At 38.1% G+C, this 22,201-nt stretch overlaps 2 protein-coding genes across 8 annotated transcripts in view; one reads left to right on the forward strand and one right to left on the reverse strand.

The window, feature by feature from the left end:
- Nucleotides 1-22,201, reverse strand: part of LOC126762926 (dual specificity protein phosphatase 19) — a 168,564-nt gene that overhangs the window by 141,947 nt on the left and 4,416 nt on the right. The window lies entirely within an intron of this gene.
- Nucleotides 1-22,201, forward strand: part of LOC126762922 (breast cancer anti-estrogen resistance protein 1) — a 122,961-nt gene that overhangs the window by 98,393 nt on the left and 2,367 nt on the right. For 2 of the 4 annotated variants that reach the window (XM_050479965.1, XM_050479966.1), the window contains exons 3-4: nucleotides 408-728; nucleotides 21,418-22,193. In XM_050479965.1, the coding sequence (XP_050335922.1) occupies nucleotides 408-728; nucleotides 21,418-22,193 (1,097 nt within the window). The other 2 variants (XM_050479967.1, XM_050479968.1) reach the window with 2 other exon arrangements.

Consider the following 22,201-nt stretch of genomic DNA (forward strand, 5'->3'; position numbering starts at 1 on the left):
TGTATGTATCTTATATGTGTGCATTCTCTTTAATTGCAATATAATAATTCATCGTTTGCACAATGGCATGGCGGTTGACGGTTATGTCCGCCACTTAATTATTGTCGTGACTGTGCCACCGATTTTTCAATATTGCCACAATTTATCAATTCACATAAATATATAAATATTAATTTCGCAAATCTATCAAATAATTGTTGGCAATTTTCTAACAATGAACAGCAAGTGAACAAAGCAATTGAGGCCATTTAAGCAAAGGCAATGAATCACAATTAACTTTTCGCCATTGATTTGAGCTAGTTACTTAATTGTTGTAGGAATTAAATAGCGGTATATACAGTTAAACACACTATTTACGTATTATTTTTCACATATTTCTATATATTTCCTCGCTTTGTTCATTTCAGGGCCTCTGTCCCGGCAATCGGCTACGCATATTAAACTCTTACGATTCCGGCTGTTATTCGCTGTCGCCACCGCCCTCACCGTGTCCCTCGCTGGCACCCAGCCTGCTCACCTTGAACAGCAACTCCACCGCTTGCTATGATCATTTGTCCATTAACAGCAGCGGTGGCACCATCAGCAGCAGCGGCAGCAGTAGTCATCATGCCAGCAGCCATGCGAACGCCCACAACGGTGTCGGACTGCGCGACAATCAACAGACACACCTCCTGACACAGCAGCAGCGACAGGGCACACGACGCTCCTGGCATGTATCGCCGAATAAGGTAAGCGACACCATATGGCATTGTTATGTTGTCTCTGTATGTGTGGGTGTATTTGTATGTGTGTGTGTGTATGTTAAAGAGTGAATGGCTGTTTAAACTGTGAGTTTGAGATGCAAATAAGGCACAGCAAGGACGTGAGTGGCGGAAATTCGCTTTTTTAAGGGATTTAGCGCGTTATGCAAGCTCAAAATTAGCATAACTGCTGTTGTAGAGGAAGTCTATTGCTCAGTTGTAGGCGACTGTGTGTTTGCGACTTCGAGCGAAATGTGAGGTCTTATTTAAGCCTTTAATAAATGACGCTTTTATTCTTGAGTTGCCAGTGAACTTTAAGTCTTGTGCTTTCCTAAGTATAATAATCACAAAATTGTTTGAGAGTATTATTTTGAGTGAAATGAAGACACTGTCGGCAATGCTATCGGTGCGAGATATATTCCAAATATTAATTCCAGTTTGGTGAACAAGAAAAACTCACACGGTGCCAAATCTTGTGAATTCGTTGGTTGATCGATGGTATTCATTGCGTTTTGGGCTTTAAAATCGATCACAATCGTGGCTCGATGCGATGGTGCGTTATCATCGTGTAAAATTCATTAATTGTTCTTTCACAATTCCGGCCGTTTTCGACGGATGTTCTCAAGCAAACGTCTCAATAAGGCCAAAAAAAGTCCTTATTGACCGTCTGTCCCTCCGGAACAGATTCATGATGCACAAAACCATGAATATCGAAAAAAACAATGAACATCGCCTTGATTTTTGAGCGCATTTGGAGTGTTTTTTTGGTTTCGGCAAATTTTTTCCCCTTCATTCCGATGATTGTTGTGTTATAATGCTCTCCATGAATGTGGGATCAGAATTCGCACAATCAAGCATGTCCAAAGAGACCTATTTACGGTACTCTTTTTGAAAAATATTCAGCTTTATTGGAACGAGTCGAGCGGGAACGCGTTCTACACCCAAAATATCCTTCAACATCATACGAACGACCTCGCGAGAGATGTCGAGCTTTGTTCCCATCTCTCTAACATTTGTCTGACGATTTTCAAGCACTACATCCTTCACCTTTTTTAATTTTTCATCAGTTGAAAAGGTCGAAGGGTGTGCATAACGAGGCATGTCTTCAACGATCTCTTGGTAGTCTTTGGAGCCTTTGTACCACTCGTAGGCTTGTGATTTCGATAAAACTGTATCACTGTTAGCCTGTTCCAGTGTTTTCAACGATAAAGCACACGAAATTTGGTTAGAAATACAAAATTTTAGTCAAATTCTTTGTTCGATATTTTTATCCATTCCAAAAATCGCAACGCACTACTGAGGTGTAGCGCCTTAGAAGCTGCTGTAAACAAACTGGTTGACAGATCACGCTCATATTCGGCATAGTAATTAAGTACAATCCTACTAATTTTAATTTAAGTACAAGCCATGGGTACTCATATAAGTATAAAGATACTTCAACATGTTAAAACTGAGTATATGACACTTTGAATCTATATCAAATATAACCTCGAGCAAACTTTCATAGAAAACATTGAATTTTACTGTACTCCACCCAATTTTCGCTAAGCTGATGACAAATTTCTGTTATCATTCGCAAACATTGGTGATAATTCCACCTACTTTTACGAATACTTCCACTTAAAGCCGAAGCAGGTCACACATGTGATGCGCTCGTGGTAAGCGACACAGCAAAATCGTACATACATACATTCATATACACTCACAAAGAAACTTTTTTATCTGTACATACATACATACATATATACCACATTATTTGCGCTTAATTAGAGCATTTCAACTAGATTGCAAGCCAACGCCAAAAAAGTTGTCGCAAAAATGCAAAGCCGAAAAATTGCAAAAAAATAACTTCAAAAAATCGCAAACTCATTGTGAATTGTGCATTAAGTGTCTAAATTATAGACACCGTTAACTGGCCAAGTGTATGTGATCAATAGCAGACGGCCAGTTGAGTGTTGTTTGGTGGCTAGTGGTGGTTGATTGCTCACTACTGATTGGCATTTGACGCTTGAGCTGCCGCAGCGGCGACTCGCAGGCTTTTTTAAGCCCACTTGATCCGATTTTGCGCGACGCCAATCAATTTGATTACGTAGTGTGTGGTGTGGTGTGTATTCAGGTGAATAATGTGAAAAGGTGTCAATTGACATTCGATAAGATCATGTTTGCGGATCACAAAATGAGACAACCGACGATCAGCGATATGAGAGAGTGCGAAAAAAAACTATTATTTGGACAATTTGGAAATGTAAATGCGCTTGGGGAGCGCTATGTAATTGAAAATTAAAAACGTAAAACCGGATTCGCTTACATTTCTCGGAAAATAGCAAAAAAAAGTGAATTAAAATATAGTGGCTTGGTCATTGCACCCGCTTTGGTGTGGGGGTTCAATGCAAATCTACAGCGCAAAATCGTATAATTTATTATTCAAAACAAACTTTTTATTTCAGTTAATTGTTTATACCCTGTATAGATTATATTAAGTTTGCCAAGAAGTTTGTAACACATGTGAAAGATCAACATGAAAACTGAGTCGATTTAGTCCATCTGTCGGCTCGTTTATACTTGAAATAGTCCCTCAGTTTTTGAGACATCGTTCTGAAATTTCGCGCACTTTCTTTTTTCTCGAAGAAACTGCTCATATGTCGAAACCGTCGATATCGGACGGCTATAAGATATAGCTGCCGTACAAATTGATCGGTCAAAATTCAGTCATTGTATGGAAAACTCGCTTATTTCGCAAGATATCTCCACACAATTTGACAAGAGTAATTGTCTAAGGCAGCGCTACAATCTGCGTTGAAATCTTTTAGATCGTACCATTATAGCATATACATAGCTGCCATACAAACTCAACGGTCAAAATCCATTATAGCATGGAAAATAAGGCAATGAAGAAATTAATCCGGTTCACTATAGCATATAGATGCCATACAAACTGATCGGTCAAAATCCAGTCCTTGTATAGAATTTTTTTTGATTTAAGAGATATCTTCAAGAAATTTCGCATAGAATATTTTTCAAACCAACGCACTAATCTCCGATTTCAGATCGGATCACTATAGCATATAGCTGCCATACAAATTGTTTGGTCAAAAGCCAGTCCTTGTATGGAAAACTTTTCCATTTGACTAGATATCTTTACGAAATTTCATGTAGAATATTTTCCAAGGCAACGCTCTGATCTCCAAAGAATTGTTTTTAGATCGGACGACCATAGCATATAGCTGCCATACAAACTGACTGATCAAAATCAAGCTTTTAAATGGAAAACTTCTTAAACTGTGAAGGGTATTGCAGCTACGGTGCAACCCAAGTTAGTTTTTTCCTGTGTTTTGTGGAAAAATCGACAAGCTAATCACGCTTGAAATCAACATATAATACACCCACTATCTATTTACTTATCAAAACATTGTCCACAACAAAACTCCACACAAACACACACACACACACTTTCGCAAACGCCTTGCAATTGCAATTCGGTAAATGTTACTTTCCCTTTCTCCTATAAAATACAAATCAAATGCAAAACGTTCAAGAAAAAGTGAGAAACTCAGCAGTGAACGCAACGCCAAAAAGACAAGTGAAAAACTCGACAATGAAAATTATAGTCTCATAAAAGTTTCTACTCAATATCAAAAATCATCAATCTGGAAATCACATAAAGCTCATTCAGGCACGTAAATTCATTTTTCTAAACATACACATACATATATACATACATACAGATATCCGAACGTACTAGCCACAGCAAGAAAAGCAGCGACGCCTTGATACCACTCGGCCACCAGCGCTCGTGCAATTGCAGTTAACCAGCACACGGAATCATAAAAATAATAGCAATCAAGCACACACACACACACACAACTGTAAATGAAAAAAGTCGAGTCTCCAAAATTTGTTGTACGCCTGTGGCAGCTAACGCGTGCAGCAGCAACAGCAGCAGCGACGGTAGTGAGTGGAGCTAGCCGGTGCCACACAGCTTTTCCTACGAGCTTGTAACTCTTAAAATACTCGTACTGACTGACGGCTCGTGGCTGTGGCCGCGTATTTCGCTTTTACTTGCAGCGCTGCGGTCAACAAATCTGCAAGATTTACAGTTTTAGTAATATCTGTCTGCCCATATGTACGCCGAATGCAATAAAATTTGACTTTAATTTCTTAAAAATCGCATAAAATTCAAAACGATGTCGGACACGTTCGGACAGGTTTCGTAGACAGCTTTCATAGGAGGAAAAAGTGAGTTATGAGTTTTGCACGCGATTTCTTTCATTCTAAGCTTGCTCTGTAAGTGAAGAACTAGTTATGCTGAAACTCTCTCTCTTTAACACCTCTCTCAATCAATACTTTGCATTATCAATATACGATTTAATAACGAGAGTTTAAAGAAATTGGCCGCGATTAACTCGCCATTTTATCAAGTCAACTCGATAGTTTATCCAATCGGCAATTCGGGCAATATAGGGTAGTCGAAAAAGTTCGTATTTCTACTTCAAACTTCAACTTATTTTTTTTTTATATTTATAATGAACTTTAATGAACCAAATATGTACCATTTTGGTCGCCCATTTTTGCAATTTTTTCGCTGGAGGCATTATTCCATCAGTGTAAAACTTTTCTGGTTTCTGGGCGAAAAACTGCGACAACTAAATTTTACAGGCTTCTCTTTGAGCCAACTTTACTCCATCAAGGGAGTCCTGCATTGACCGAAACAATTGGTAGTTCGATCGTTCAAAGTCAGGGCTATATGGTGGATGCATCAAAACTTCCCAGCCAAGCTCTCTCAGTTTTTGTCGAGTGATCAAAGATGTGTGTGTGTCTAGCGTTGTCCTGTTGGAAAACGAAGCCTTTTCTGCTGATTAGTTCTGGCGGTTTTGTTTTTTGATTGCTTGCTTCAATCTCATCAGTCGTTAACAATAAAATGTAGAATCAATCATATGACCAGCTCGGCCGTTCATAGTGGATTATTCCTTTCCAATCCCACCAAACACTCAGCATAACCTTTAGAGGCGTCAATCCTGGCTTTGCGACCATTTATTGAGCTTCGCCACGCTTGGACCATTACCATTTTCGCACATTATTATCGTATTTGATCCACTTTTCGTCTCCTGTTACCATTCGCTTCAGAAATAGTTCGATTTCATTTTGTTTCAGCAAAGAATTGCAGATGTTAATTCGGTCCATTAAATTTTTTCACAGACAATTCATATGGTACCCAAACAGCCAGCTTATTTTTGAAGCTAGCCTTATTTAAATGGTTCAAAACCGTTTGATAATGAATATTAAGTTCCTTAGCGAATACGGCTGCTTATGTGACGGTCCTGGTCAGTATTTTCCATAATTTCATTGACTTTTTCAACGATAGGTTGACCAGAGCGACGTGCATCTTTCACATCGAAATTTCCAGAACGGAATCGAGCGAATCATTGTTGTGCTACATGAATCGTCTCCGTAAACTTCACTGATTTCATTTACTTGCGTGACATTCTTCCCTTTTTTTTACAAAAATTTCAAAATATAACGAATTACTTTATTATTTTCACTCATTTTTGAAGAGCTGTAACTTTTTTCAACTTCCCCGAATTTAATTTTTGTTTTTTGGTTAAATGAAGCTTAAAATCTCACCTTTCCAACACTATTTGGTATGACACAATGTGATTGATAGCACTGGAGATATACCACTCTAACGACATCTATTGACAAAATACGAAAAAACTTTTTCGACTACCCAATATTATACCAAAACTGTTAAAATCGATGAAATCGGAAGATATCCCCTTGCACTTTCCATATACGTGGAATTATCCTCATATTCCTATGACAAAGTGCGAAAATTGGCGAAATCGAACTACAACCACGCCTACTTCCCTCATAGTACAAAAATCAGAAAGCAATTGATATAAGGCGATACAACTTTGCACGCATAATGCCTTTAGAGTATACCACCTTATGACCAAAAATTGTCTAAATCCAAAAAAAAACTGTTGAAGCCCTTAGGTACCGAATATGTGGACCCCTAATATCTATAGTTGACTTTTTACCGAAAATATTGGTTAATATATGTAATATACAATTGAAATTCAGAGAAAATCATTTCCTGATAATAATATCTTTCTGTATCAAAAATGGGAATAGGGTCAATACTTCCTTTAGCTCTGATATAAAGAGTTTCGAACTTCCGGGTGACTTTAAACCCCATATATCGGCCAATATATAAGTTATCTTAATAAAATTGAGAGAGCGTGATTTTCTTATAACTGTGCATATTTGTGTTTAGAATGAATAAAATCGGGTAAATACTCGACCTAGACACCATATCACTAACAGACCTTATGTACCTGAGGGGACCATATATCCAAGCCTAGCTCTGCCTTACTAGTGTTTTTTTTTATTTTTTCAAAATATTATATTCTTTAATAATTTTAGCATTATCCGAACCATTGCACTATTAACCTTGTGCCTCTTTGTTGCTTTCCTACACATATGCCACATAAGTACCTGTTGCACAGGCAAAATTGCATTAAAAAATAATAAAACTAAATCAACGCACGAAATCTTGGCAAAAAAATGAATTTGCATTTAACATGCAATTGAGTGCACTCAAAAACAACAACAACAAACACATGCATGCAAAATAGCAGTCGATCAGACGAAAAATGCAACGCCCACCGCCACTTGGACGAAAAATGTGAATTTTCATTGAGGAAAAAATTATCATATGCATATTAGCGAGCGTATGTATGTATGTCATATATGTATGTTACATATGGACATATGTATGTATGTAAGTGTTATTTCTATGAATTTCACATTAAGCAAATAAAGTGACTGGCGGCGGCGCGCGTTGGCCGAAAGGTGATAAAAAACTGGTCAGAATCAAATGTAAAAATTTTCAGAATTTGGAGCGGAAATGTAAATTGAGTAATTGAGCGGCCCACACGCGTCAAAGAGCGATAAAACATAGCATAGCAAAGCATGGTATGCGTTTTCATAGGAAATGCATATTTTACAAAAACAAAAAAAAAACGAAATATTTTAATAATAAAAATAAAAGCTTTTATGGCAACAAAAATGCAGAGCAATTTAATAGAGAAATAAAAATCAGTGGAAAAATAGATAAAGCCTTCATATAGCGGCGCACATAGTGCCTGACGCCGTTATCGCTGCCGCTGACCATTATGGCGCTGAGTGACAGTTAACTTTATGGTCAAAACGATGCGAAACAGTTGAGTTCCTTGAGCCCGCATATGGCTAGCGGCAGCCGGTGCAGCTTTTAGGAAATCAAAACAAATAGCAACAACAACAGCAACAATAGGAATAATAACTATCGGCATAACATGAGGCGGGCGCTAAATGGAGTGGTAGCAGTTACAGCTGGCTACATGTTGGCTTAAATGATGATATTGTAGTTGTTGTTGTTGTTGTTGTTGTTACCGTTTGTCACGTTGCGCTGGCGACGCATCAAAGTGCTGCTGCTGCTGTTCAACTACCGAATGATGATGTTGCTGACCGCAGGCGGTGATGTTGCCACCGCTGTAACTGTATTCGACAAATTTATAGATGTGTATGTGTGTGTGTCGTACAATAGGCCACTTTCTTGTTGTTGCCTAAAAATGTCCAAGTTTTAACCAAATGCAGACGCGCTGCCGCAATAGCTTGTACGGGTAACGCACAGTGCCATTTGCCAGCCCACTTACATATGTACATATGCATATAAAGGGTATTTTTTTAGACGTGTGGCTTTCAAGAAGAAATAAAACGCGTATTAGCCGTCTCAACAAATTTCTGACCGGCTCAATGCGCTTTGTCGATTTGTAAGCGTATCCATATATCTAGTTGTTAGGAGTTTATAGGTACCACAGCGGACCGGTGTTCTAAGCTGTAAAAGTGAGAGCCTTCTAAGAATCGATCTTTTAACCTAACTAACCTAGCTGACCCCTGAGGCTGGATCGCATATATTCCAGCCGGAGAGGCCCAATTTTCGACTACTTTATGCCGCAATTAGGGCCGTATGTCAGTAGTAATGTGCCGAACTTTTTCTTCGAAGGCGTCAATCGTCTTGGTCTTATCTGGATTGCATAAATTCTTCCGGAGAAGCCAATTTTCGACCACTTTATGTCAATTGTATGTCAGTATGTGTAGAACTTTATCTTCCAAGGCGCCAATCGTCTCGGGCTTATCTGCGTAGACAAGCGATTTCGCATAACCCCACAAAAATAGTCCAGTGCACGATATTAGGTAGGTCCGCCACGCGAGACTTCGCTCATCAAAAACTTCATTCAAAAAATTTATTGTTTCGTTGGATTTATAGCATGTAGCGCCGTCTTGTTGAAACCAAAGGTCGTCGCACATCAACATCCTTCAATGTATGCACGAAAAAGTTATTAATCAGAGCCATGAGACATAGCGTTCCCCATTGACTGTAACATTATGGAGAACATTATTTTCGAAGAAATATGAACCAATGCCTCCCCTCTGTCTATAGAACACACCAAACCGTGACTTTTTGAGGATGTAATGGCATCTCAACCATGGATTGTGGATAATTATCTCTCCGAACAAGCAAAAGTGAGTTTCATTTCAGAACCCAATTTTGTTATGAAAATCGGTATCGGTGATCGCCGTCTCGTTATGGACCCTTTCACCGAACTTGCGACGCTAATGATGATCGCTCGGCTTAAATTATTGCACGAGTTGCAATCTGTAAGCCCGCAAAACAAGATCCGTCCGCAATATCTTTCATAAAGTGAATGGACACAGCTCCAATTGTTGTGCGCGATTGTCTTCTTCGATAGTATGCTGCACCACAGCAACAGCGTCTTCGGTGCGCACTGTACGGCATCTCTGAGGGTCCACTAGAGTAAACGTGGTACGAAACCGATGCACAGCTGCTCAAATTATCAACTCTGCTGGACGGTTTTGGCGATGTGTCGCGCGAACCGAACCATTATTTGCACGAGTTGCTTCGGAGTAAGTCTCTTCACCATGAAATGGCAAACCAAACTGAGTATAAATCAAGCAACTTCTTCTTCTTTATTGGCGTAGACACCGCTTATGCGGTTTTAGCCGAGTAACAGCTGTCAGAAAGATCAACTTTGAAAAAAGCATAGATTTATTGAAAACCACACGTCCAAAAAAGCACCCGTTACATGTATGTATGTATGTGTTGAATTAGATATTTGTAAATGTTGCTTAACTCCATTGCGCAGCAGCAGGCCATTTGAAGAATACTCGCGCTATATTTTACGAACTTATGAGTGCGCAGTTGGCAATAACGGCCAGAAGCAACAGCAACAACAAAGTTAATAGCAACAATAGCAAAGCAATAACTTTAACAGCGAAAACAGCTAAAAACAGCAGCAGCAAGTAACAACTTCTTTTTCAACTGAAATGTGTGTATTTTGACATGAGTCCATTGTATCGTGTGGCATGATGCTTGTAGCACGCCCTGCCGCCGGCTTTCCGCGCAACCTCCCATATCCACTATACTATACTGAACTAAACTATATATGGCCGCTAGCTGGCCAGACCATTTGGCATGATGGCCTCTCCGCTATGCCGTTTACTCGTACGTCCGCCCGTCCGTCCAGACGTCTCTGCCAGCGCTTCGACTTCGACGTGCAGCTTGTTATGGACATGTGAGAGAAATTTCGCCAGCTCGGACGTGCGTGCTGCTTGAGCCGACTGGCACATTATGGGAATGCGCGGACTAATAGCATTGAGAAGGCCATAGCGGACAAATAGCGCATACATGCACACACATCTACACTCACACACCTACATATATACACATACACAAATGCATATCTATATAAAAGAAATGATTTGGCATCGAATTGGTATAATATGTTGGAAGAAAGAAATGTGCTACAAGAACAACAAGTCAACCAAACATGAAATACGAAAGCATGGTTCATCAGCTTAGCAAGAACAAAAGGAACAAAAAAACCAACAACAACAGCAAAAGGTTGCATAAATATTTATTCAAGTGATTTTATGCTCTTTTTTGGCCATGTCTCGCTGTTTTAGCGTGCTGCGGCACAATACCGAAGTGTGCGTCGCTCATGGATCTTTCGTTACCTGAAGTCAAAATCTAAATTGAATACAGAAGCCTCATTAAAGCGAAAAAAACAGCAGCAATAAGGCAGTGTCTGTGGAATGTGCGCACAAACTAAACAACTTCCTTTGGTTGCGCTCAACAAATGTTTGTATGTTTGTATTTATAAAAAAAAATATTGCATTGCATTCATAAAACAAGAAAGAAATTATAAATAGGTGCAATACATTTCTAAGAACTCGTGTTTGTATGTCTGGCAAGCAGGAATTTCAGGAATGCCAAATTTTTTTATTGTAACAATTTGGTAAGGTTGCTGGTGAATCATCGACTGTAATTCCATCAGAACCTTTGAAACGTTCTAAGCACGTTTGACACAAGCAAGTTATACATAGTAACCAAATGCTTGAATATATTTACATATATTGTACATATGTATGTATGTATGTATGTATAAATATTTCAAAAAATATGATCAATTCAGTAAGAACAACGAAATATCTCTCCATCGCATTCGATACAGAACTAAGTGATTTTTTGTCATTGCGATCTCTTTGATTTATTGTTGAGAGCAAATTTTATGATACAACACTAAATCTTTAATGCATATTATTAAATATCTTAGAAGAAAGTATGTATAATCGATAATGGTCTCAACTATATGGGTTTATATTACAATCAGTATTCCTTTCCTAAGACTCCTCTCATTATGTACACAGAGAGCGCTTGGGGGCAAGCTATTTTTAACGGAATTTCGAAATTATAGTAATGATCTAACTAGGAACTAACCTAAGAACCCATAATAATGCAAAGAACTGGAATATTGGACTAGGTGTATAGAGCAAATTGACAATTCCAATGCAAAATCCTCGCTTAACGAACAAAAGCTCTCCTTTATAAGTTTGATATCTTGAGCTGTGGTTATAGAGAAAATGGACAATTCCAAACTAAAATACAACAAACAAAAACACTATCCTATACACGTATCTTAATAGATGTTGTGGAAGCAGATATGAAGATAAAAACAGATGCCGTTTTCACTATAGCCGGATCTACTTAAATGGCACGGAACGTGAATTTTATACGGTCATGGATTGTCAACTAGGCAGCTACCGCAAAACAACAATGAAAAGCGATGTGGGCGAAAACTTTAAGAATTTTTGAGCTTTCCATAATAGGACAAAAACTCATCACCGAGCTAAAAATACCAGTAAAGAAGGAAACTGCTTCACATTAAATTTGTCTAAACTTGAGAAATTATAGGAAAATTATAGAGACGTTAGGAAAACATTACTATTAATGTCAAAGTAGTAGAGCTGTTCAGATAAAATATTGTTTAAGTTTGTTAGTCCGATAACAGTTTACTTTAGACTAGGTGTTATGATTGTCTACGATATGAATTGGACAGATTAAGACAAAATATATTTATTTTCGTTTTTGGTCAAATTTAAATCAATGCCGACATTTTGATTGAATTTAAAGGTTAAAATGGTGCCAATATGGCGAAAATTATGGAAAGTTAAATAATATAAATATATAAATACATACACCTAGAGTGACAGTCCAAAAAGGCAATTTTTTAAAAAGAATATGTTTGTACATATTTCTAGAATACAAAGAAAATAATTTGAAGTAAAAATTAGATATTTTTCAAGTTATACGAAATCGCAATCGGCGCTAAAACCGGTCCATCGCTGCCACATACTGAAGTGGTTCCGGACATCTCCATGGCTGAAACCAAAAAAAAAAAAAAACAAATCTGTCTGGAAGATATTAATAAAATTGTGGTGTTTAAAATATCTTTATCCAAAATTTTACTCATTTTTGGAATCTCAAATTCGATTTTTCATCAGATAAAAAACTGTTTGTAATTATATGGAAACCTTCCCCCAGCGGGCAGAATTTAGAATTTGCCTGCGGTATTGGGTTTGGCTTTTTGGGCAGATTCGTGGTGGCTGTGGTTTATGCTTAAAAGCATGTAGCATTGAAAATTCTGTTCAGTCTGGAGTCGCACTGCGGCCGGGTGCCGAACCTACAGCACGGCAGAGGTTTTCGGTCGGCCTCAAAACCGACTAAGGTGGAAAAGGATAAATTGCAACGAAAAAATACTTGCAAAAAGCATATATTATTTGGGGCGCTGATCAACGCATTGTTTTGATTTATGTGCTTTTAAGACCGTCGTCGGCAGGTACTCATGTAAAAACACAACGACTGTTGTATGGAAACCTATGTACAGAACTGTAGAAAAATTGAATAGTAATCGAATTCTTTTCGTCCGAGTAATGATGTAAGCAAATTCGAAAAAAGTAAACGGATGGAGCTTATTGAACTGAGCGACTACACTTCTACGCCTGTAACTCAAAAAATATTTGAAATATTCATTTAAAATTTCAGTATGGTATTTTTAAAGCTAACGACTAACGAAATTTGACAAAAATGAATAATACAATTTTTTCAAAATTTTACACTAGTTGTGGCCCTTAACATCATATTTCTAATTATCCAAACTATACCTTTGTCGCTAATATTTCTAAGCAGTTTTGTAAGCAGCGCTCTGAGTAAAGACTTTCAATTTGCCTTAACTCAATAGTTTCTTACTAGTATTTTATAACTCTTAAAGTGTCTAACGATCCCGATTTTTTGTAACACCTTTTTGATATGAGCAGTTCGCCAGTAGCTTTGGTATAGTCCCTGGGTTTTCTCCTGATTTTATTTTTTCAAATATATAGTGCCATCATTCTTGATAGGGACAGAGACAACTTTTAAAATGATAAAAAAAGGGTAATGAATAAATTTAGCAAAACTGTACAAAAGTAATTCTACTCTACTTCAATTTCATTGTTGTAAGAAAAATAAAAATAAAAAATTTAAAAACGCATTAGGCGGTTGCTTTGGTTTTGTCTAATACAGTATGTGCTCTCACTTAATACTAAGCCTAGTCTTATTTTATATACTTTCTTATGGAAAACAACATTTAAAACTACAGAAACAAATTCAAAGCACACTCTTATGGCAATTAAAAGTAAAATTAGCGCTGTCCGCAACACTTCAACTTCCACATTTCAACCTTTAAAAAAAAAAAAAAACAAATTGCATGGGACTTTTTTGCTTTATTATGGTTTTCTTTGTAATAAGTATAAACGATACTATAAACTTTCGACTCTGAAGAAATGTGAGGAGTTTTAGCTGTCTTCAAGTCAACAGAACATGGAAAGTAACACCGCACCCATTTCACTGCCCTCACCATGACCCCTTTGTGGCCTAAATAAGTCATGAGCGCAATACGAATTCGTATACTAGCGGGTTTTTACAACAAAAAATAGGCTACATACTCGAATTTACATACATAGTTAACAGTGAATGTGTTTGAATAACGATTCCCTGTAGGAAATATTTCGAGTTGATAGAGATAGGAAGTGTTCTGTTTGAAGTTCTAACTTCAGGTTATCAAAAAGTGTTTATTATCAATTCTTCTGACGATTATTGTCTAACCTAGAGTCTATCATGGCATTTTCCTACAGGGCACATTCCCACTATATGACTAATATACATACATATGGTCTAATACATATTTACACAACAGTTAAATACATATGAAAACAATAATAAGTAAATGTAATGATTCCAAAGTATCGGCCTGTAATAATATTGTGATATGTGCGAGCATTGAATATGAGAGCCTTGTGCCAACTCATGCTGATGACTATCGGAATCATTTATTTATATGGTGCGCAAGTCTAATGCATAGACAAAGAGTGTTCGTATTCTTCAAAAGTGCTCTATATTTGCAAGAATATATAAAATTAAGCATGTAAGTATGTCTGTGTGTTCGTGGAATTGGTAAAACAATGAAATCGATTGTTCACCTTTGATGAGTAGCGGTTGTTAATTGTTATTATTGTATGATTTTGCTAGATATGGGCGTGAGTAAGACCTTTCGTTCGATGTGGCACAAATTGAAAACTACATTAGAGTAATTGTATCATGTGTCGTCTTCATTCTATTTATCAATATATCTACAGATGTGTGTACACATGCTTCTAAGCTTAATAACCATTAGAATGGTGTGAAGAAAGCAAGGTCGATCGGAAAATTGCATCATGTGCAAGTATGTTATAGTTTAACGTTTCTTTTTAGATAATCTACAGTAGAAGAGCTCACAAAAGAGTGGTTTTATGAACGAAAAATGTCTAATATTTTCAATGAAGATATCTTTAGTTATTTTTCAAAATTCTGTTTTGAAGATTTCGATTTATAGTTTTTCAAGCAGCTAAAAGCCGAAAACTTGTTTAAAAACAAGAAAAAACGTTAACTTCGGCTGCACCGCATATCGCAAAAACTGAGGGATTGGTCCGTATGTACACAGACCGACAGAGGGACAGACGAAGGATATGCCTTAAGGGGTTACATGGGTTTCCTCGGGCAAAAAAGCAGCCTTTTTCAAAAATTTTTCTCTCATATAAAAAATGAAATATTTTATTCGATTTTTTTATTGTTGCAAAAAAATATTTGGTAAAAAATATTTTAAGCTCGACCATTGCGACACCATTTTCGGTGCCCCGAATGAAAATTTCGCGTAAAGCTGATCCGCTTACGGTCCATAGGACAGTATCCATATTGTCCGATGCAGGTTCGCTAGTTGCAGCTCCCTTCGTTTCGACTATTCCTTGTTAAAGGGTGTGTACCAAAGGATTCCTGCTTCGTCGGCCGTCACTAAACACTACCAGCCGATGCGCTTTCTAGTTCCAAAAGATTTTTTAAAATGCGAATCGATAAGGTATCCATTTATTTTTTTAAAGAGATTTTTTTTCTCTAGAAGTAAACGGGAATGAGCCATGCTACAACACAGAGCCTTAGATTCAATGAAAGAGTGAATTTTAAAGAATACTAAGACAATTTAAGGATTGCGGGGGTTTAGTTCTGGATTTATGAATGAGGTTAAACCGGCAGTTTGAGGTGGTTAAGTTCGAAGTTTATGGAAGTTTTATGGAATAATGTATTTTTATTATATTTAATAAAATTTAGGTTATGTTAAGCCAAAACAATAAAAAATTACAAGGCTTAAATGTGACAGCTTCTAGTAATAACAAAGTGTAGGATGAGACTTATCTGTGTCAGAAAACCATGGAAGACTCATCTTGAGAACAAAACTAAAAAAAAAAATATCCTTTCATTTAAATTCCAATTTTTAATTGACTTTCTTTCTTCTGAAAAACGGTTTATAAGAAATTTGGTATATCAGCCATTGTTGTTGTTAATTAATACCTCTTTGACAAAAAAAAAATGTCAGAAACCATATTTTACAGCTGTGGCCCTTCACACATGCCAACAAAAATTGTTTTTGCGCAGTTTACTTTGCAAGCGAGCTACTTAATGATGGCTTTCTTTACTTTGAAGTCGGCAATTAATTCGCTTATTGTTCTAACCTCTCTATTTACCCCTCGAATTGCGTCAACACATTTCGCTTTTTGCTTTCTCACCCCAGTTTCATTACTCGGTCCTGCTCTGGAGTGCAGATGTCGTTTGCATTGCATCATTGCAGGAATTTTATCGAATTCTATTGATCTTCAAATGCTTGTTTGTCTTTCGACCGGCAGGCAGGCAGACAGAGAGCCAAACAAAAACTGCAAGTGCCTGCGGCCACTTTCCTCTTTTTCCAATTTTACGCTTTTACCTTTTACAGTTACCCCTGTGCGCCCCACAAATATGTGCATATGTATCGGAAATGAGTCGATAGATTTGTATGCTTAGCTCTTAGCAGCTGTTAGCCGCGAGCATCTGCATGTTGCATTGAAATTTCTTGCTGTATGTTGCATGTTGCAAGTATATATGTGTGTTAGTACGAAAATAATAATTTCCTTTTGCCAAGCGCATTTCGAAATGAAAGGAAAGAAAGTCTGTGGGGAGTGGAAATTTGACTCGTGTTACGCGTCAATTATTGCCGAACGAAACTACAAGTATTGACCGAATGCCAATGCAAAAGGGTGAGTGCAAGAGTGCAAAGGGGTGCTGCCGCTCGAGTTTGTGGTCTACTAAAGTGGAAACTAGAAATGTTCGCTTAGATAAAAATCTTCGTATATTTACATATAAATGGTGTCGGGTGACAAAATAATATTTTCCTATTTTTTGGTACCAATATACCTATAATTGAGAGAGATCACGTGATTCACAATTGTATAAAATAAAATTATGAAATTTGAATGAATATTTCCCTCACCACTATATGTATTCACCCTAATAGGAGAAATTGAACTGTATTTTGTGTTTAATTTTAAGACAAGATATGAAAATTGGAAAAAAGATTTATAAAAAATAATAAAAAAAAAAAAAAAACAAAAATTGAAAGCTAAAAATTACAAAAAAATAAAAACAAAAACTACAAAAATGTAAAGCTATAAAAAACCAAAAAATAAAAATAAAATAAATAAAAAAAAAAAACAAATATAAATGTAAAGATATAAAAATTTGCTTTTTTTTGGAAACAAACCTCAATTTTCTTAAACTAACCTCATTGCTTATTGGGTAGTCGAAAAAGTACATATTTTGGTATTTGTAATCAAACTTCCACCTTTTTTATATTTTTAATGAACTTTAATGAAGCAAATATGTACCATTTTGGTCGACCACTTTTTGGCATTCTTCCGCTAGAGACATTATTCCATCAGTTTAAAACTTTTCTGGTTTCTCGGCGATAAGTAATTTTCACAGACTTCTCTTGAAGCCAACTTTATTCCATTAAGGGAGTTCTGCATTGATCGAAACAAATGGTAGTCCGATGGTACAAGGTCAGGGCTATATGGTGCATGCATCAAAACTTCGCAGTCAAGCTCTCCCAGTTTCTGCCGAGTCATCAAAGATGTGTGTGGTCTAGCGTTGTCCTGATCGAAGACGAAGCCTTTTCTGTTGATCAGTTCTGGCCGTTTTTTTCGATTGCTTGCTTTAATCTAATCAGTTGTTGACAGTAAAATGTCGAATAAATCATTCGACCAGGGTGGAGCAGCTCACAGTGGATGATTCGTTTCCAATCCAACCAAACACTCAGCATAACTTTTCGAGGCGTCAATCCTGGCTTTGCGACCATTTGTTGAGCTTCACGACGCTTGGACCATGATCTTTTTCGCACATCATTGTCGTATTTGATCCACTTTTCGTCTCCCGTTACCATTCGCTTCAGAAATGGTTCGATTTCTTTTCGTTTCAGCAAAGAATCGTAGATGTTAATTCGGTTCATCAAATTTTTCATAGTGATGATACCCCGAGATCGAGCTTCTTTTTGTAGCCAGCCTTTTGTGAATGGTTCAAACCCGTTTGATTATGAATGCTAAGTTCCTTAACAATGTCATGGCAGCTTATGTGACGGTCAGTATTTTCCATAATTTCATTGACTTTTTCAACGATATGTCGACCAGAGCGAGGTGCATCTTTCACATCGAAATTTCCAGAACAATTGTTATGCTATATGAACTGATACAGCATCGTCTCCGTAAACTTCACAGATTTCATAGGTGGCTTGCGTGACATCCCTCCCTTTTCTATACAAAAATTTCAAAATATAGCGAATTTCTTCATTATGTTCACTCATTTTTGAAGAGCTGTAACTTTTTTTCAACTTTACCGAATTTAATTAATTTTTTGGGTTAAATGAAGCTTAAAATCTCACCCTTCCAACACAATATGGTGTAACACCATGTGATTGGTAGCAGTGGAGATATACGACTGCAACGACATCTATTGACAAAATACGAAAATACTTTTTCGACTAGCCAATAATAAAATAAAAAAGACAAAAAAAGGGTCCAAATAAAATCTGAAATTGGTAGTTCACCAATATTAATAGAGAAAGATATAGAGAAAAATCAATTTTCACTGCTATTTGTAATACCGAAACCAAGCGAACCTGACACCATATAAAGAGGAAACTCCTCTTGTTTGCAGTCAGGAGGTCAGGTCAGGTAACATTAACATGGACTGCACTTGAAGCATTATGAAAAAACCTATATTTGAAAGATTGGTAATTTTTCACGCAAAAAATAATGTATAGGGCGACCGTGTCTACAGAAGACCTTTTTAAATACATAAAAAATCGCATATTCAGATCTAAACTCTATATGGTGATTTAGGAGAAGAGAACTTGAATATCATGTTTCCAAAACCATTCCGGATTTTGATTATGATATTATTGAAGAGAAAATATGAGCTTGTTTCGAGAATATAAATTACAATACCGCGTGGTTTCCAGCGAGCTTTACATAGATGACTCTTTGATACAATAAGACCACAAATAATAAATGAATGTCCAACCAAAAAGACATTTTTGTTTTATATTATTTCGTACTACTGCGATTGCAAATAGGAGAATCAACAAGGAGAGAGAAACGGTATTTGAAGTTCAACTGGGAAATGTGATGAGTAGCGGAAGAGCTCGACAGCTTTGTGTAATAATAACATAACTTTTGCAAGAGACTACCCATAGCAAATTTATAGAAAATTCGTGGATGTTGTAGACATTTTTAACACTAGAAAAATAAAAATATAAGAACAGTTAAGTATTATTATTCAATTTCTCCTCATCGACTTTAATTTCTATAATGGGTATGACCTATATCTATTTATACCAAGACCCGTCAAAATGTTTAATATAACATCGGTGGTTCTAGTGTTAAAGTAAAAAAAAAAAAACGAAATATCTATCAAGGATGATTTGGAGAAGAAATATACTAAGGACAAACAGTCTTTTAAGGTCCGCAAAATGATGACTTTGCTATCTGAACCGAAAGTCACGGAGATAGCCTCTAAAGGGCAATGGTCAACATTTGCGCGGACAGTCGTTGTTATATTGATGGGAATACAACATTTAGTCATCACACTGCTCAGGGCACCAGGAAAACAATGGAGCATCTCACTTGTCTCGCAATGGCAGGACTACGCTGTAAGCAACTGGGGTTTTCACGGTATGATACACTGAAGGAGGGTATCGATAGTGAGGCCGCAGAGTCTGTTAAAATTCGCGTCAAACGCGGGGCATTCTAAAGGATGACTACTCCTCTTGGACCAAACAACTGAACTCCAACTGGTATCGCAAAGGACCAAAACTGGTCTATGTGTGGCTTATTTACATACCAGATTAATTTAACCTAACCTAAGGACAAACCCTCCATAAAAGGATGACTGAAAAGGTGATCGAAGCTCGTTGTCATCTTCAATCACCATTTACTTATCACACTAATCTTATATTTCTCAAATTATTTTTAAGTTACACCCCATCTAAATTTGTTCAGAGATGATAATGGCAGGAGCTGGGCTACTAAATTTTGAGAGCAAGTTAAGTACCATTTAATACCATTTGTAACTGAGAAAGAAAAGTCTTCCGATGAAAAAAAAATCAAAGAGCCCAACCACAGACTTTCAGAAACCGCTAACGTTTTCAGCATTGCTCATCAACAACAAACACGCTTTCAGCACAATAGCTTAAATGGTATTGAAAAAAAGTAATTTGCTTTAAAAACAGCTAAAGATAACAATAATTAAAAAGCACTTAGCATGCTCAGCCACAATCAGAAACAAAGTGATTTATACGCTTTTAAGGAAACACACACATTTGCCGCACATCCTGCAGCACCTACCAAAGCGCAAAAACACGCTTGAATGCACTGAATGCCACCACCCACTGTTGCATGACTTTATGCACCTTTGTTGCGCCACAGCGCGCCACGGCACAAAGCGTTTGGCTACGCCCCGACGTGACTTTATGGCAAAGGCAACGTGTGCCTTAAAAGCCGCCAAGTAGGCAAACCAACGGGATCAACCGGCCGGGAGGACCATACACTTGCCTCACCTTGGCAGTGACATGAATGGCGCGCTGTTATTGCAACACAATACTGTAAGTCGTGGAGTGGCGGCCAGGCAGGTCCTTGCACCGAGCGCAACAAATATGCAGCGCCTAACGGCCGCAGCGCCATCTAGCAGCGCCTTGAAAGTAGCGCATGCGCAGAAACGACAGCCACGGACTTGACTATTATTTGCTTGTGCAACGGTTTATTGGACCAACAATGCGACAGTAGTGTTTGGGGCGCGTTGCTGTTCGTGGTTGCAGACGTAAGGCGCTCGGCAAAGCAGCAAAATTGTAGAGAATTTTGGTTTTTTCACAGCTAAAATGGCAGTGGTTTAGTTTTAAGTGTAGCATTTTTTATAAGGAATTTTGTACTTTTGTAATTTTGATAATGCGTTAGACGGAAATTATGTAACTCTTTGAGGTAAGCTGGAAAAGCGAGCGTTTACGGTATCCTTTGAAGTTTGTGCGAATATGTGTGGCACCTTGAATCGCAGGTAGTGTGTGTGTGTGCGTGTGAGTGTGTATAAAATCGATAAGAAGAGTTGTTTTTTACGCTGCTACGCCTTGCCTTCTTCTACGTGCCCGTTATTTATGGGATAAGGATACACAGCGGATGTGGCGCCTGAGTAGGTGAGCGTGCGAGTCGGTCAATGTTTGTGTGGCATGCACTCTTTATGCAACTCTTATGTATATGTGTATATATCCGGTTGTCTATTACAAAAACAATATATTTTCGTTAACATAATTAACGCTTTTACTTTCCGTTCGGCTTGCGCCTGCTTCTCCTTCATCAGGTAATAACACCGCAGCGTTACGGTGATGTTTACATCTACAACTGTGCGGCAACAGCAACCCCCTACAGTCGGCACAGTCAGCCAAGTCAACAGTTACAACAACAACAGCAACAACAACTATATAGCAACCAAAGTATATATCAGAATATCGGCATGATGTCGGCGACGGCGTCCAATGGCAGCGGCAACGGCAGCGAGTTCGAAACCTACGATACACCAAAACCGGCCACACCGGTCAATTACGATTGCCCCAAGAATGTGTGTCGAACACCAACACAATTGCGCTTCGGCGACACGACGCTGCACAACATGAAGGGCTGCTCAACACCCATACAAGAGGAGTCCTACGATGTGCCGCGTCCACTGAACACGCTCATCCAGCAGCAGCAGCACACTTTGACGCCGAGCAGCTCGAACTCTTCGTTGCTCACCAGCGACAGCTTGAGTTTGTCCTTCTCGTCGTCCAATCGCTCGTCTTTGGCGAATATGCCCGACTATGATGTGCCGCGACGCAATCCATTGCCGGTGCGCGCCGTACAACAGCAACAGCAGCTTTTGCTGCAACAACGCCAAACGCCGACGCAAAGCGTGAACGGTCAGAGCGCCGCTTACGACTTCCCGCTGCCGTCGAATCTGAGCACGCCGCTGGCGGAGAAATCGTCGCCCAACGCCACGCTAATGGCCGCCGCGGCCAGCAAGGAGCTGCCGCTGGAACTGTCCTCGGCGCTGTACACGCTGGACAAATTGCAATTCGAGGCCAAGACCGCAATCACAAAGTGAGTAG

Source organism: Bactrocera neohumeralis, chromosome 6, assembly GCF_024586455.1.
Source record: "Bactrocera neohumeralis isolate Rockhampton chromosome 6, APGP_CSIRO_Bneo_wtdbg2-racon-allhic-juicebox.fasta_v2, whole genome shotgun sequence".
Lineage (NCBI taxonomy): Eukaryota > Metazoa > Arthropoda > Insecta > Diptera > Tephritidae > Bactrocera > Bactrocera neohumeralis.